Source organism: Salmo salar, chromosome 02 (assembly GCF_965601325.2).
Source record: "Salmo salar chromosome 02, fSalSal1, whole genome shotgun sequence".
Lineage (NCBI taxonomy): Eukaryota > Metazoa > Chordata > Actinopteri > Salmoniformes > Salmonidae > Salmo > Salmo salar.
Genome location: NC_138292.1, coordinates 44,475,001 through 44,490,352, shown reverse-complemented (window position 1 = coordinate 44,490,352; position 15,352 = coordinate 44,475,001). Strand labels below are relative to the sequence as shown.

At 42.8% G+C, this 15,352-nt stretch overlaps 1 protein-coding gene across 1 annotated transcript in view; it reads right to left on the bottom strand.

Moving 5' to 3' along the window:
• Positions 1-1,864: 1,864 nt before the first annotated feature.
• The window catches only part of LOC106583590 (sal-like protein 3), an 18,068-nt gene continuing 4,580 nt past the window's right edge, over positions 1,865-15,352 (bottom strand). Inside the window, exons 2-4 of the mRNA XM_014167956.2 lie at positions 4,240-7,401; positions 3,691-4,034; positions 1,865-3,530 (exon numbers count right to left, since the gene is read on the bottom strand). Coding sequence (XP_014023431.1) covers positions 3,090-3,530; positions 3,691-4,034; positions 4,240-7,401 — 3,947 coding nt within the window. The 3' untranslated portion in view covers positions 1,865-3,089. The remainder of the gene's footprint in view (positions 3,531-3,690; positions 4,035-4,239; positions 7,402-15,352) is intronic.

The following is a 15,352-nucleotide window of genomic DNA, read 5'->3' as shown; positions in this document are numbered from 1 at the left end:
ATATACGTGTACCAGAATTTTTTTTATTTATTATTCACTGCAGTACTTTGAAACTTAAAAGTACCTTTATTTGAAAGACTCGGAGTAGCAAAGTACACTATCATGTCTTGTTTCAGTAGTACAGCAAGAACAAAATTGTATTACCTCGTGTCATTGGTAAACCAAACAAGGCACCATCATTACTTATGATAGGCAACCCCATAATCTAAAGCTATACTAAGTGGGTCATAAGCCAATATAATTTCAAAAATGTTTTTGTACATACAACTGGCTGCACTAAAAGCTCTGAAGGATATTTGCCAACACTAGTGTTACAAATAAAGTGGATCGGATTTGTAAATATTATAATTTTTCTGCTACATATCATCAGCATGGAACACTGTAGATGTAAACCTGCATTGTATACACACATCCAAACTTCATTTTCCCATGTCCATGCAGTGAGCAGTAGGACAAGCAGTACTTACTGTTCCTCAGGTCTGAATAACGTCTATCTTCTAATAGTGACACACATACAGGCACACACACTCTGTGATTTGTGACTGAATAATCCTAAATATGTTGCCCATGTTATCAAGTGATATAAACAAACTTTTACATCACCAATCTATTATGTTAAGATGAGATCATATCTGTGCAGTGTAAGTGTCCTTTTTTTTCCCAGATACAAGGCATCCTAGTCAAGGGAAGCTGTGGGACAGATGCTTGCTAATTATATTCTTTCATTAGATTTTTTTTTTACTCTTCAAGGGAACATGTTCCCTCTCAGCCTCTGTCAGGATTTATATATGTTTTATTCACCATCAATGTCTGGGAATCCAGCTCTTAACTGCTATTTTTCCCCAGAAGGACACTATTATTTATTTTATGTTCCCAAAATAAAGGGGCCGTTTCAAAGGGGCCATCAGGAAAATGCTTTTACATAAAACAGAAGTCTTTTTTAACATCACCTCAAAGCAGAAGTTCTGTATTTTTACTGGGCCTACTGATTTCACAACCGACACCTTGGGGATGACAACCTACATTAGGGGAAGAACACCTTTGATACTTGTAATGATGTTGGAAAAGCTACATTAACTATTCACTACCCTTACATACCATATTTTGCCTATGCTATTACAATTCAATATTGTGTCTTTTGTTTCTATAAAGGAAAGAAATCATAGCTGCTGATGAACATTTATAAACACAAAAAAATATTACAGGAAGCATTTACTACGACGGCTACTGTGGTTGTTTTGATATGTTGATTGGCTGTGATCAAATAGAGATTAAAGATAGGGGTCTGCTGGGTACACTCTTAGAACAAAAGGTGCTATCTAGAACATAAAAGGGTTCTTCGGCTGTCTTCGGGGTTATATGTAGAACTCTTTCCACAGAGGGTTCTACATGGAAACCAAACTAGTTCTACCTGGAACCAAAAAGGGTTCTCCTATGGGGACAGCAGCTTCCCCTATGGGGACAGTAATGCTACACTTTTATTACTTTTAAACTTTTAGAAACGTTTTCTGCATCTTTGGGTTTTCTAAAAACATTCAGCACCAAACTGTAAATATAAATTGTTGAACTTGAGGTATTGGGCTTCTCTCGAACCCCATGTGACATAAAATGTCCGAACAGCAATTAGGACATTCCTAACTGCTTATTTTAAATTTGATTTCAAATATGTCTTTCTAAGTAAATATACAGTAGAACGAGAAAGAGGTAAAAAAAAAGAAAAGACCTAGACTATACACTTGTTTTTTTACTTCATCTAATCTCATCACAACCTTCTAACCCCTTTGAAAGAAACCAGGAATCCTGCCTGAAAATAAATAAATAATAACAACAGCGAATGTAGAGAAGGAGACCAGTCAAACACAAGTGACCTGTTCTCTCTTTTTTTTTATTGGAGAAGGATTTGATTGAGTGGATGAGGTTGTACTCTGATGAGTAGCATAGGATGCCGTACCAGAGGGCCAACTCTGCAAATAGTAGGAGTGGTACGCTGAAAACAATTAAAACTACACGTGATAGACAGCTCAGTCAAAGGTTAACGATAAGTCACAGACAAAACGTCTTGTTTAAAAAGTGCATTCACAAACATGACAAATACTCTCAAAGGATGTCTATTTTCATGTGATACAAAATATGCATACCTGTTTTAGAGTTGTCTGTATTTCTATACATATGTATTTCTTTAAAATGACATTTTCCCCCATCTTTTTTTTTAAAAGGTTAAAATCAGGTTTGTGATAATAGCAGCTTCAGATATCTCAGCTTCTTCACTGTGCACCAGACATGTTACACATAGTCTTGGCTGGATATCGAAATGAAACTTCACAATGTGTCTCTGTTGTACAACTGAAATGACATGTTGTCTTTATTGAAAGAGATATTTATAAGTGAAGTCTGCAGTTTAGAAAAAAAGGATCAATAAAATGCTGGGGCCATTAAATATATTTTCTTATACCCGCTTTTTTGTCAATATCATAAATACTAAAGACACAGGACAATATTATAAGACAATGCTGGGAGACTTAATGTAAAGATTAAAATAGTTTAAACATTTTTTCAAGTTTTCTACTTCATGAGAAAAAATTGTAGGCGAGCACAGTAACACCATAATTCCAATTTACTTCAGTCCGTTGCTCTTTATCTAAGAGCAAACATAAACATCAGCCAAACAGCAGCTAGTCAGTCTATGCACATATAAGAGTTCGCTCAGCTTCATTTTAGTCCTTTCACAACAAGAGGCTTGCCCATCACAATTGAGTCAAGATATTACTTTTCAAAAATAATCCTTAAAAGCAGTCAAACATACTGATAGAAACCAATAAGTACCATGCAAATCTTGCAAGACGACATATTCTCAAACAAGAGACAAAGTATTCTTCGTATGAGCGAAATATCAATGAGGAGGGGTGAAAGGGTGAAAGGCAAAGACCTCTAACGAATACTAAATATTATATTTCCAAAACCAAACCAAAAAAAAATGTTTTCTGTACATAATATAGTACATAAGAGTTCAAACTGGATTAGCAGTTTCTTTCCTTTTCGTAAGACTCTTGTCTTTCCTCAAAGTTTTTTCCTTACTAATAATAAAGTCCTTAATTGATCCCAATCTCTTTATTTTCCTCCATAAATCGAGAGAAGGGGCGTCTAGCCCCAACATCCAGACCTGTCTTATCCATCCCAGTCATGGGAGGACTGCTGCTGGCATTCACCCGGTCCATATGGTCCATACCTCCAGACATGGCCCCTAGCGAGGTCATACCTCCTCCACCCAGGTTGACGGGCAACTGGGGGATGCCTCCGTTCTGGATGACGGAGATCTCGTTGTTCTTCATGGCCAGGCCGTTGGTGATGGCGGCAGCATACTGGTTCCAGAAGCCAGGGTCTACGTTCATGGCCCTCGCCGCCAAGTCCTTCTGAAACATCTCGCTAAACTTCATGGCGTCCCCGCCCAGCAAGGCCATGGGGTTCTCCACGGAGAGACGGCGTCCACGACGGGCTGGCGCATTGTTCCACATGTGGGTGCCCATGTGCACCTGCATTCAGTCAACAGGAAACACAAGGAACAGACATTATTATTCAAGAGCCTCTGGTCTTTTTTTTCATGGTCTTTATATAACTTTATTTTTGAGGCAGACAAATGTACCCCTTTTCCTATACTTTAAATGCATATTATTATTATATTCTCTCTCATACCTTCAGGTTGCCTTTAGTGGTGAAGGCTCTTCCACAGATCGAGCAGCCAAATGGTTTCTCTCCTGTGTGTGTGCGCTCATGGATCTGCAGGGCACTAGCCGAGGAGAAGTTCTTCCCACAGTTGTGGCAGTTGTGCTGCTTGGGGGTGCGACGGGGGGTTGGCGGTGCCAGCATGGGGGTGATACTGGGGCTCATGTTGGTCTGGGGTGCAGAAGCGGGCACTTGGATTCCCACAGGCATGTAAGGACCGTCATTCAGGGACATTGGCTTTCTGTGCCTGTGCCCATTCATCTCCATTTTGATCATGTTGGATGCTGTGTTTAGCAAGCTAGAGTTGCTCAGACCTAGAGAGAGAGAAAAAAAGAGGATATGTTTAGTTGGGAGAAGGGAGACGTGTGTTATTCAAATGACACATGTGGAACACAATGATTTTAGACATTTCAGATATCATTCATGTAAATTGTGATTTGTATTTATTAATGTATTAATTTTCCTAGGAAACAAATTAACAATAAATAATCATATCAAAGTCAGGATCATTGAATATACCTCTATCTCTGCCCAGGAACATCATGTTGAAGTGGTTCTCCTCCTTGATGAAGTGCCTGCTAGGCTGGGTTATGCAAGCAGTCAGGTCCAATGCCACATTACCTTCCGACACAGGTGCCGGGGATGGGGTGTCTGACTTCTCAGACTTCACTGTAGCCATTCCGTTGTTCTCCTGCCCCTCTGCTGCAGTGCTGCTGCTATGGTTGAGTGTGGCTGGGGACTTGGATCGATGACTCTCAGGGTGACTGTGAGCAGGGGAGAGGGGCTGCATGGACCCTGAGGACTCAGATAGTGCCGGGCTTCCAACACTCTGGCCTTCCAGGTCCCCCGAGGCATACAGCGAGTCATTGTTGAAGAAGTCATTCTCCCCTCCAAACCCACCACCATTCTGCATGGGCTTCAGCCCGAACGAGCGACTCATATTGACAGAGGAGTCGATCATCTTCATCTGGTTCTCCAGAGCAGCAATGCTGGAGATGACAGAGGTAGGTGGGGAGCGACCAGGGGACATTCCTGAATATGGATGGAGAGGTTTGGATGGGTCCATCATCATCTCTCCTTCTTTCAGCTCTGCTTCGTCCTCCATAGCTGCCTCCATCTCATCCAGTAGCTCGTCATCGTAGTTGCTCATGGCGTCTAAGCTCTTCTCGTCAAAGGAGAGGTCGGTGTCCATCTCCTGAAGACTCTCAGGCAGGGGCGTGTTGGGGATCTGGCCCCCCATGTGCATGCGGATGTGCTGTTGCAGGACTACAGCATTCGTGAACTTCTTCTGGCAGATGGGGCAGGAGTGTTGGACCCGGAGAGGGGGCTTGGAACGATGGACCCCAAAGTGTGTTTTCAGATTGCCCTTGGTGGTGAATGCTCGGCCGCAGACCTTACATTTGAAAGGCCTTTCTCCTGTGTGAATGCGGTAGTGCATCTTGAGGGCGCTCTGGCAGCTGAGCACACGGTGACAGATGACACACTGGTTGGGGTCGGTCATCTTCTTGTCAATGTTCTCCACCAGCTGCTGCAGCTTTGAGGTCTCAGACGTTTGCATAGAGTCCAGGAGGCCGCCGAACGGAAACTTGGCCTTGAACTGATCAGAGATCATGGGGAGGATTGGATGGGAAACAGAGGAGGGGGCAATGATGGGTTCAGTATAGCTGCTAGTGGATGTGGTCGCGGTGACCGTGGTGGCGAGGACCACTTGAGTAACGGTGGTGGTGGTGGTCGTGTTCTCACCAGGCCTGGAAGTGGGGAGGTTTGGGGGCAGGTGGATGCCCTCTGGTTTAAGAATGGGAGGCATGTCACTCCCTAACTGGGGCTGCGGAGACTGTGAGGTGGTGATCATGCCTGCTTCAGTGAAGAGGTTAGGTGACAGAGAGGCACACTCACTGGAGGGTGGGGAGGGCCTTTGGGGTGATCTGCTAAGGGGAGTGAGGCTCGGGGAATCACCATAGCCTCCCATCATGCTGGGGAGAGTTGGGGGGAACTGGAGCCCGACTGAGGTGGGGACTGTGGGGAGAACAGGTTTGCTGTCCAGCCAGGTGGTCACCGGCTTCTCTGGGGGGAAGGACATACCATACGGTATGCCTGAGCTGGTCGGCACGTTATCCAGGTATTCTGGCACAGGATAAGGGTTCATCTGGACATGCGGGTACTTCTCCTTGTGCCTCTGGAAGTGGACCTTCAGATTGCCCTTGGTGGAGAACCGGTTTCCGCAGATATTGCACTTGAAGGGCCGTTCGCCGGTGTGAGAGCGCAGGTGGATCTGCAGGGCACTGTCACTGCCAAACACCTTGGCACAGAACCTACACTTATGCTTGAAGAAGGGGTCCTCGGAGCTGGGCTTGGTGTCGAAGACAGACACGTTGGGAGGCTTTCCCTTGCGGTGCCTCATCAGAGCGGAGAGTGGGTCAAGTGCATTGGCCGTGGCAGCTATACTGGCTAGCGGGTTTGGGAAGATGACACTGCTAGATGAACTGTGAGGTATCAGTGGTAGATTGGAGGGACTGGTGCTCAGGAGGCTGCTGTGGCCTAGTGAAAGGGGGCTGCTGGAATTCCTTGGTAGAGCTGTACTGCTGCTGCTCATGCCTCCTCCAGCTGTGGATCCAGCTCCACTGCTGCTGCTGTGTGTGATTGAAGCCATGCAGGAAGGCAGTAGAGACGACAGCACATTACCACTGGATGGAGGGAAAGAGGAGTTTGCTGAGGTGGTGTTGGGCATCGAAACATTTGACTGCTGATTACTACTCTGCTGGGTATGGGAGAAGAGGGGCCCATCTATAGCAGAGGTGAGGGAGGAGGAGGAGGAGCCCAGGCTGTTTAGCGGTGAGGGCAACCTGATGGGTAGCTGGTGGACAGGGGGAGTGATGAAGTTGTGTAACTGCTGGAGTTGGCTGGGCACAGCAGGGAGGCTGGAGGATGACTGCCCCTGGGAGCCAGCAACTGTGCTGTGGTGGTGGTGATGGTTCTGGGTCGGCTGGGTGACGGAGGGCTGCCTTTGCATCAACGCCACCTGACTGCGAATCTGTTCGATCAGTTGGAGTTGGTGGATCTGTTGCTGCTGCAGCGCCATCAGCTGGTCCAGGATCATGGGGATGGCCAATGGGGAGACCCCGCTACCGGCCACCGCGGCATGGACACTCTGGGAGAACTGAGCCACTGCCACGCTGGTGCTGTGTAGCGTCTCCAGGGTGACGTTGGTGCTCGGCATGCTGTAGCTCTTCACAGAGGATGGGGCAGGATCGCAAAGCTGAGGTAGAGCACCATCTGGCTGTGGGGAGGCGTCACTCCCTTCGAGGTCCACCGGTTTCTCAAGAGACAGCTCCATGGGCTCGTCCTCCTTGTCCAGGGCACTGCCCCCCTCCAGGGCTATCTCTGCGCCCTCATCATCCTCACCGGGGCTGTGGCTGCTGCCCTCTCCAGCGTCCTCGCTGTCTGCCTGGTCACTACGGCAGCTCGGCGAGGGCGATGGCTCTGCAGGATAATCCCGGGAGGGTTCAGTCTCGTTTTCGTTTACTATGAGCACCAGGGGGTTCTTGATGCAGCTCGTCAGGTGTTCACAGAAATCAGACCACTTGAAGAACTCGGCGCAACACTTCTCACACACATGGGTCTCCTCGCTCCCACTGCGGCTCTCATTCCCACTGTCTGCGTCATCCAGCACTTCTCCTGTGGCTGAGTATAGAAGGGGATATAAGGGGGAGGGAGAAAGACAGAATGATGGGAGGGAGACAAAAAATGAGAATTAATGAATAAATAATCAATAGAATTTCAACACATATTCTGCAGAGCAGCTCTGCAAAGATTTAACCTTTAATTATTTTTTTCTTTCTTTTAACGTGACCAAAATCAATATTCTTTCCTTTTTTTTTACTCTGAACAAATTGCCCTAGTTCACCAATTCTCAAGACCCAGTTTTGCGCATTCGAGCCCTCTCAATAGAGCCAGGCTAATAATTTTCTTTGTGCAATCCATCAAATTATGAGGGCCTATCAATTGTGGATACTGCCGCTTAATGAAATTCCATAGAAGCTATTGATTTCCAATATTTCATACAATTCACAGCTGCCTCGTCTGTTGGGTACAAATCAGGTCTTTGATGGGCCCATTATGATTCTCCTATGCTATCAAGCCCCGTCATTTCCACCTGAATTTCAAATGCTTGAGCCTCTTCATTTAGCATTGCTAAGGTAATACATAAGCCCTGCATCTAAAGTGAATAAGTGAATAAATAAATTCAACCTTCAGCAACTGCTTGTGACTAGCTGCAATGCAATATTGAGGCCTAGTGTATTCTACTTTGAGAGATATTTATAGAATATGTTTCAAATTAAAAATGGTTGAGACTTGCTGTTGCTATTGTTGTTGTTTATTTCTCCCAGAATGTCCTGGGAAATTTTACCCATAACATAAATGAGGATGTGAGCCCAAAATATATGAATTACCGAAAACTGTGCCCTTACTGTATGACAGTACATCTTTTGAAATGAGAAACCTTCTCTTTTTAAATGAGTAACAAATGAGACTCAACAAATTACATGCTAGTGCCATGGCAGCAGTCTCTGATTAGTTACACATGTTTAATCACAGTTGTAAGAAGCCACTTCCTCTTCCGCATATTGCCATCAAGTGCCAAGAAAGCAAGTCGGTTCATCCGAACATGGTCCTAATTCACACCTGATCAAACCATGAATACATGCCCCCTTATCCGTTTATTTTTATCTCATGTTCAAGTGGATGCATGGCTGAGTCTGTGTGTGTGTGTGTGTGTGTGTGTGTGTGTGTGTGAGGGCAGTGTGTTAATTATTCCCATAGTGGGAGCTTGCTACTCTCCTACATGAAAAACTGCATGACTGCTTTACTTCAGAGACCCTAGACACTATGACTTGACACCCATAGACGCGTTTTCTAGCTCCTTAGAAACACAATTTGCTTGTTTTGAAGTGCTTAACCTGTGTGTAAATAATAATCACAAGGAGAGAAATAGTGGGTGTCGATGTGAAACTTTGAAAATGGTCAAATGTAAAGACATGGACCACCTTTTAGGTTACTATGGTTCAGTGGTTTCTTTCAGCCTGAAAATGCATTTGAAGACTATTTATTCAAAACTAATTAGTATATTATCACAATCAGTGAATTAGGTAATTATATATATATATATATATATATATATATAGTGTATGTATGTGTGTATATATATATATATATATGTGTGTGTGTGTGTGTGTGTGTGTGTGTGTGTGTGTGTGTGTGTGTGTGTGTGTGTGTGTGTGTGTGTGTATGTATATATATATGTATGTATATGTATATATGTATATATATATATATGTATATATGTGTATATATATATATGTATGTTTATATATATATATATGTATGTTTATATATATGTATGTTTATATATGTATGTGCGTGTGTATATACGTAAGTGAAAAGAATAATACAACTTTAAATATTAACATGAATTTGAACTCATTAAAAATAAAAACATATTTAATTGTATGATCATTTGCTAAAGAAAATAAATCAAACAGATCCACTACAAATACTTTTTCACCCAGTAACAGGGAGTGAAGATGTGAAAGTAGTATTTCCACACTAACCCTAACCCTAGTGCAAGAGTGTTTTAAAACCTAATTCAAAATGCCATCCCAGGTAGTCATGTTTATATATATATATATATATATATATATATATATATATATATATATATATATATATATATATATATATATATAAACATGACTACCTGGGATGGCATTTTGAATATATATATATGTGTGTGTGTGTGTGTGTGTGTGTGTGTGTGTGTGTGTGTGTGTGTGTGTGTGTGTGTGAGAGAGAGAGAGATAATAGGGTATTGTAGGTGTTTATGTATGAGCATGTTTGCCTGTGAGGGCAAAGGAACAAACACAGGTGAAACGAAAATCAAAGCAAAACCAAACATGGCACTTCTCTAGGGAATCACTCAGCCACAAGTCAACAAACGGGAGGACGTACTAGGACACATGCAGTGTTGATGCTTGCAGTTAAGGTTTACATTTGGACTAGTGTGGAGTCTGGTTCGGGTGGCATTTTTTTTGTTGAAATATATTTTCAAAATGTCAGAACAAACATACAACTGTCTTCCATCACCAATAAAAAATATGTGTCCTCCTTTTTACTATTTAGACAAAAGTGGTGGCCATGGCCAAAATATGCTGGGGATGAGGGTGTACTATACAGGTGTACTGGAACAAACACACACACACCAACAACAACAGGAATACCTTCTAATTACCATAAATTATCCCTCTTTTTTCCCCCAAATCAATTAAAACGTTTTACATTTTACAGACTACAGTGGTTCATTCAACATGCAGAAAACAGTGAGGGAACCTACGTTGCTCTATGCTTCAGTTCATTTCGAAGGGCACAACATCGCCGACCTGTATCACGGCCTTTGTGACGCCTACGCGTCAGTTTAATGAGTCATTAGTGAAACAATTCATCCCTCTTCCTGTAATTTCTGGCCAAGGGGGCGACTACACTGCACCATCAGGGTCCGGTGTCTTTAACGTCATTAATAATCAACAGAAAGGCTTTTGGAAATGCTATTAGTTCATCTCCAGGAACACACTGGGGGCCCGAGTGACGCCAGTGGCAGACATGATTTGATCTCTTCCTGTATGGTGTGACACAAAGGCATAAATTAAAATATACAAAATGAAGTTAGCGATGTGACAACAAACGTGACACACAGTGGAAGCCAGGCATGAAAGAATTGCGTAACGTTCATACAGCATTTTTCATATCGTGTGTCTTTAGAGGTGCACATAAAGTATTTTTAGTAGTATAGGCTACACAGCTTCCATTTGCGCAAATGTACCTACGTATGCATTTTGTGAAATAGTTACTAACTTCACACGACACCAACACAAAGCTATGAAAAGAGCAAGTAATTGGAAATAGCAATGCCACGTGATTGAAGGCAGAAATCCCCTTAGCCGATCAACAGACACAGGCGCTCGTTTCCATCATTTAGGGTGAAAGGTCAATAATCTCAATGAGTAGGCATTGTTATAAAAACCCGATTTAGTTATTAACATTTATTATAGCGGTTATTAATGTCAATCTCCAATTTCATTCATACAATTTGCTTTGTAAGTGAGTGTCTTTGTTGGTCTATGCCCAAACACACAACATAAACGTTGATTAAATTGGGATTTGAGTATTTTAATATCTGTTATCTAGATCTAAGCATTTTGGGGATTTTGCATGTTCAAGATGAATACAAATGAATCTATTGAGAATTCTCACTGTAGTGAGATTACTGTAAGTGATTGAATTTGAAGGGAAATTATTTGAGGATGTGTATATCACATACTGTACATTTCATTGCATTCCAACAGAGTTAAGTTGAGGCCCCAATTCTGCCCATGTCTACTGTTCAGAACATTTATATGAACAAGAATTGGAAATTGAGGTATCACTACTTTTCAACAATCCCTTTCATTGCTACAATGTGTTGGTCTACATAAATGTGTCATAGAAACGTATCACCACATTCATTTATTTATTTAATTTACTTTGTGAACTGATTGAGATCATATGTGAATCATCCATACCCCTATCGCTAAAAATAAAAGCAGATGACAGTAGTATAATGCAAATATTCAATATATATATATGTTTTGGTTTGTCGGCCTACAATCTGGAATGTACAGTTTGTTACGTACTGTAAGGAATATATTTTCATGACTAACATTGTGAAGGGTATCGCTGTCTTATTGACATAACTAGAGACTTCTTTCTGGGAAGATAAGCATTTGATTTCGGGGTTCATTTTCTCATTCCGGAGAAAATCTCTGCAAAAAAATTTTTTTTTTGTGGTAAATGAAACATTTTTTTTTTTTGAGATGATACAAATGAACTGTACTTTTCTAGAGGAAGTATAATACACAAGACAGGTTGTTCTTTAGGTTCTATGCGACTGAAGCTAGATCTTGTTTAGTGTGAATGTGACTTTGTGTGTGTGTGTGTGTGTGTGTGTGTGTGTGTGTGTGTGGTGGGGGGGTGTATTGATTCTCTTATAGCATGAGAAAGGAAGGCATTAGAAAATCCAATGCGGTTTTCATTTCTTTAAGAGTCTTCCTTTACTCAAATGCAAATATGAAACTCAACACAATCAATAGGGGGATTGTAAGACTTTGTATCGTTGTAGCCACTATCTTGCTCAGCAATCTTCGGCATGCTAACTGAAACCGCTAATCTCACATATTACCTCAAAAGAGGTATTCATGCTCTCTACTGATTCTGTGAAAGCCACTGAGCAATGTATTCAGCAAATTATTGAGCAATTACAAACTCACCATTCTTAAAGGTCCAATACAGCCATTTTTATCTTAACATTAAATCATTTCTGGGTAACAGTTAAGTACCTTACTGTGATTGTTTTCAATTAAAATGGTCAAAAAGAAACTAAAATAGATTCTTAGCAAAGAGCAATTTTACAAGCAAGAATTGTTCTATGACTGTCTGAGTGGTTTGAGTGGGGAGGGGAAAACTGAAAACTAGCTATTATTGGCAGAGAGGTTAAGAACTCTCTTTCTTATTGGTCTGAACTAATTTACTGCCTGGTGATGTCACCAGGCAGGCCAAATCTCCATCCCACCAAAACAGCCTGAAATTTCAGGTGGTCTTTTCAAAACAGCTCTTACACTAAAAGGGCATTATCGCAGTATTATTCCAACCTCATAGTGTGGAAATATATACACAATCATGTTTTTGACTGCACTGGGCCTTTAACAATTTCCATATTCACTAACAGCAGAGAAAACACACACGCCACCCCTTCATCCCAAACACACACACACCCACCCACCCACACAGATGTGTGAGGTACAGTCATACATGCAAACACCCGCACGCACACACACACACACACACACTTGCAATTCATATCAACTCCATAATCATGCAAAATAAATAAAAAGCACCTGAAATGTTAGAATTTTTATTTTTTATTATACAAGTTACAAAAGCTTTTTACTCAGGAAATTACATTATCTAATTTAAATGCTTCTCTTTTGCCTAAACAAACACCTTTTCTTATGATATCTAATGCTTGATGACATGATAGCATGGCCTGAACCCTCTACCAAGCACTTCCACTTAGGTCCGAGTTTAGCCTTAATCACGTATCCCCGGACTCGCCAACTCCTCTTCCCATTTAAAAAAAAGCATTTTTCTCAAGCATTTAGGAGAGCTTAGGATCCTTAAAAGAGAGATGAATCGCTATAGGTCCAGCCCAAGCTGTAAGAGAGGGGGGTGAGGAGGAGGGCAAATAAGGATGCCTGCTGGGTTTAACAATGTTAGAATTCCTGTACCAATTGCTTTTTTCCATTGCATTATTTTTCTCACTATCTCCCCCAATTTCCCTGTGTTACTTTTACATTTCGTCTACCCTATTTATTTTGTACTATAACCGTCCCGTCAAGATGGCTAAGGAGCAGAGGACATTCCCAAAATGCCACCTCTCCATAACACACACACACACACACACACAGACACACACACACACACACACACACACACACACACACACACACACACACACACACACACACACACACAGCGGTGACAATCCCTGCTGCCTCCCTCCAAGACAGAGTCAGTGGTGATGATGTATGTACGCCACGTCTCAAACAGCTCCTCTCGGATCTCCCCACCAGGACCGTCACACACATCCCCATCCGCACCTGCAGAGCAGTCCCCCGCCAAGCAGAGCTCTCTATTTCACAGGCCTGGCCCTCACGCAGAGTGGTACAGTAATATCCTATTCTCTCTGACAGAGGGGCCTTTGTCACTGCATGCAGATGTGGCCCCAGCCCAAACATTAACGATTTGTTTGCGTAAGCGTGTGCAATACAGTATTCAATGACGGCCCTCTCTCCGGATGATTGTTTGTCACATGACGTTGGCGAGCTCCTCTTCATCAAGGGGAATGATAGTTATTGTGTGTTTTTAAGTGCTAGGGGTTGTAATTAAAAGACAGCCATATTGGGGTGCCTTCTTCTTCTTAGAAACAGATTTGGCATGGCTGTGTGGGTGGTCCAGAGTCTTCCACTGAAATGATGAGAGAGGATTAAAGCAAAAGCCAAACAAAGCCTCACTGAATGGCAAGTGGGGATACAGCCCATGTTGTCACTGCTATCAGGATGTTCCCTCGCTATATATCATCTCTCCTTTATCTCTTTCTTAATTCCATCCATCCACTTCAATATTTTTTCCCTCTCTCGTTTCGCTCGTTCATCTGCAAATGTTTACTAAGTGTTAGCAGACACCCTAACACTGTGTCACGTAAAGAGGTTTGACATTATGAACGGCTGGAGAGGATTCACTTTAAATAGTTGTATTTTCAGTTTGTGTGTGTGCGTGTGTGTGTGTGTGTGTGTGTGTGTGTGTGCGTGTGTGTGTGTGTGTGTGTGTGTGTGTGTGTGTGTGTGTGTGTGTGTGTGTGTGTGTGTGTGTGTGTGTGTGTGTGTGTGTGTGTGTGTGTTCTCCCTCACCCCTGGGGAAAGAGCTCTAAAGGGACTAGATGCAGAGGAAGCAGCAGTGAGATGAAAGCTTGTCACTGTTAACACTGTCTAGGACAGGGGTAAGCCACGCTGCCAAGGTCAATGGGACAGATGTTCTAATTGCATTATGAGCTTGACATCTAGCCGCAGCCCCCTGGCAGGGCGAGGTGGGCAAAGGTTAAGTCAGCCAGCTCTATCGGAGCTTTTCTAACCAGCCAACTTCAGGGCAAGTGGCTGGGACGCCTGGGGGGGTGGGGTTGGTGGGCGGGGAGGGGAGGGGAGGGGAGGGGGGGAGTAAGGGGGAGTAGGGGGGGGGGGGCGAGAGAGGCTTGTTGGCACTGCATACGATTCCACTTTTTCAGGGCCACCACACAATAGGGCCCTAAAGTGGTACATTGGACAACAATGTAAACTCCCCACAAAAGCCCTAAGCACAAAAAAAGGTCAAATCAAGGCGGGATTTAAATAACTGATAAATCCCAATTAGACGCAGGCAGGAGGTGTAACGCAACCGAGAGCAACAGCATGATATCTGAATTGCAGAACCTGGAACCCCGAAAAGATATTACATAAAAATAGAAGGCTGGATTCATCCAATAACATTTAGAAAAACTTCTACTATGGTGTTTTTAATTCGATGATTACTTGATGCAATAGGTATAGCAACTCCTTTCTGTAGGCCTATGTTACCTTGCTGTGTCGTGACTGAGAGGTTACACACAATCAGCCAGGTCGGCGACTAACAGAATGGATATTAAGTCCTAACAGTGAAAGAGAATTGGACCCTCTGAATTCCTTCGTACAACCTATGCCATTTTTACTTCAGGCAGAGTAATCAATAGTGTTGTCAGTAGCTGTACAACGGCAGTACGTAAACTGATCACAGTTACATCATACGTTTTGTCTGACATAAAGTGGTATAGTTACTTCAGGTCGTATCGGTGGAAATACGGCATTGTAGGGTATCTTATCGAATGGTCTATCACTGTCTTTTGTCCAAAGCGTGAGAAGGATTCTCTCAGTCTCTCAGTCTGTCCTGACAACAAGCAAGTCAGTGCATTCTTCCA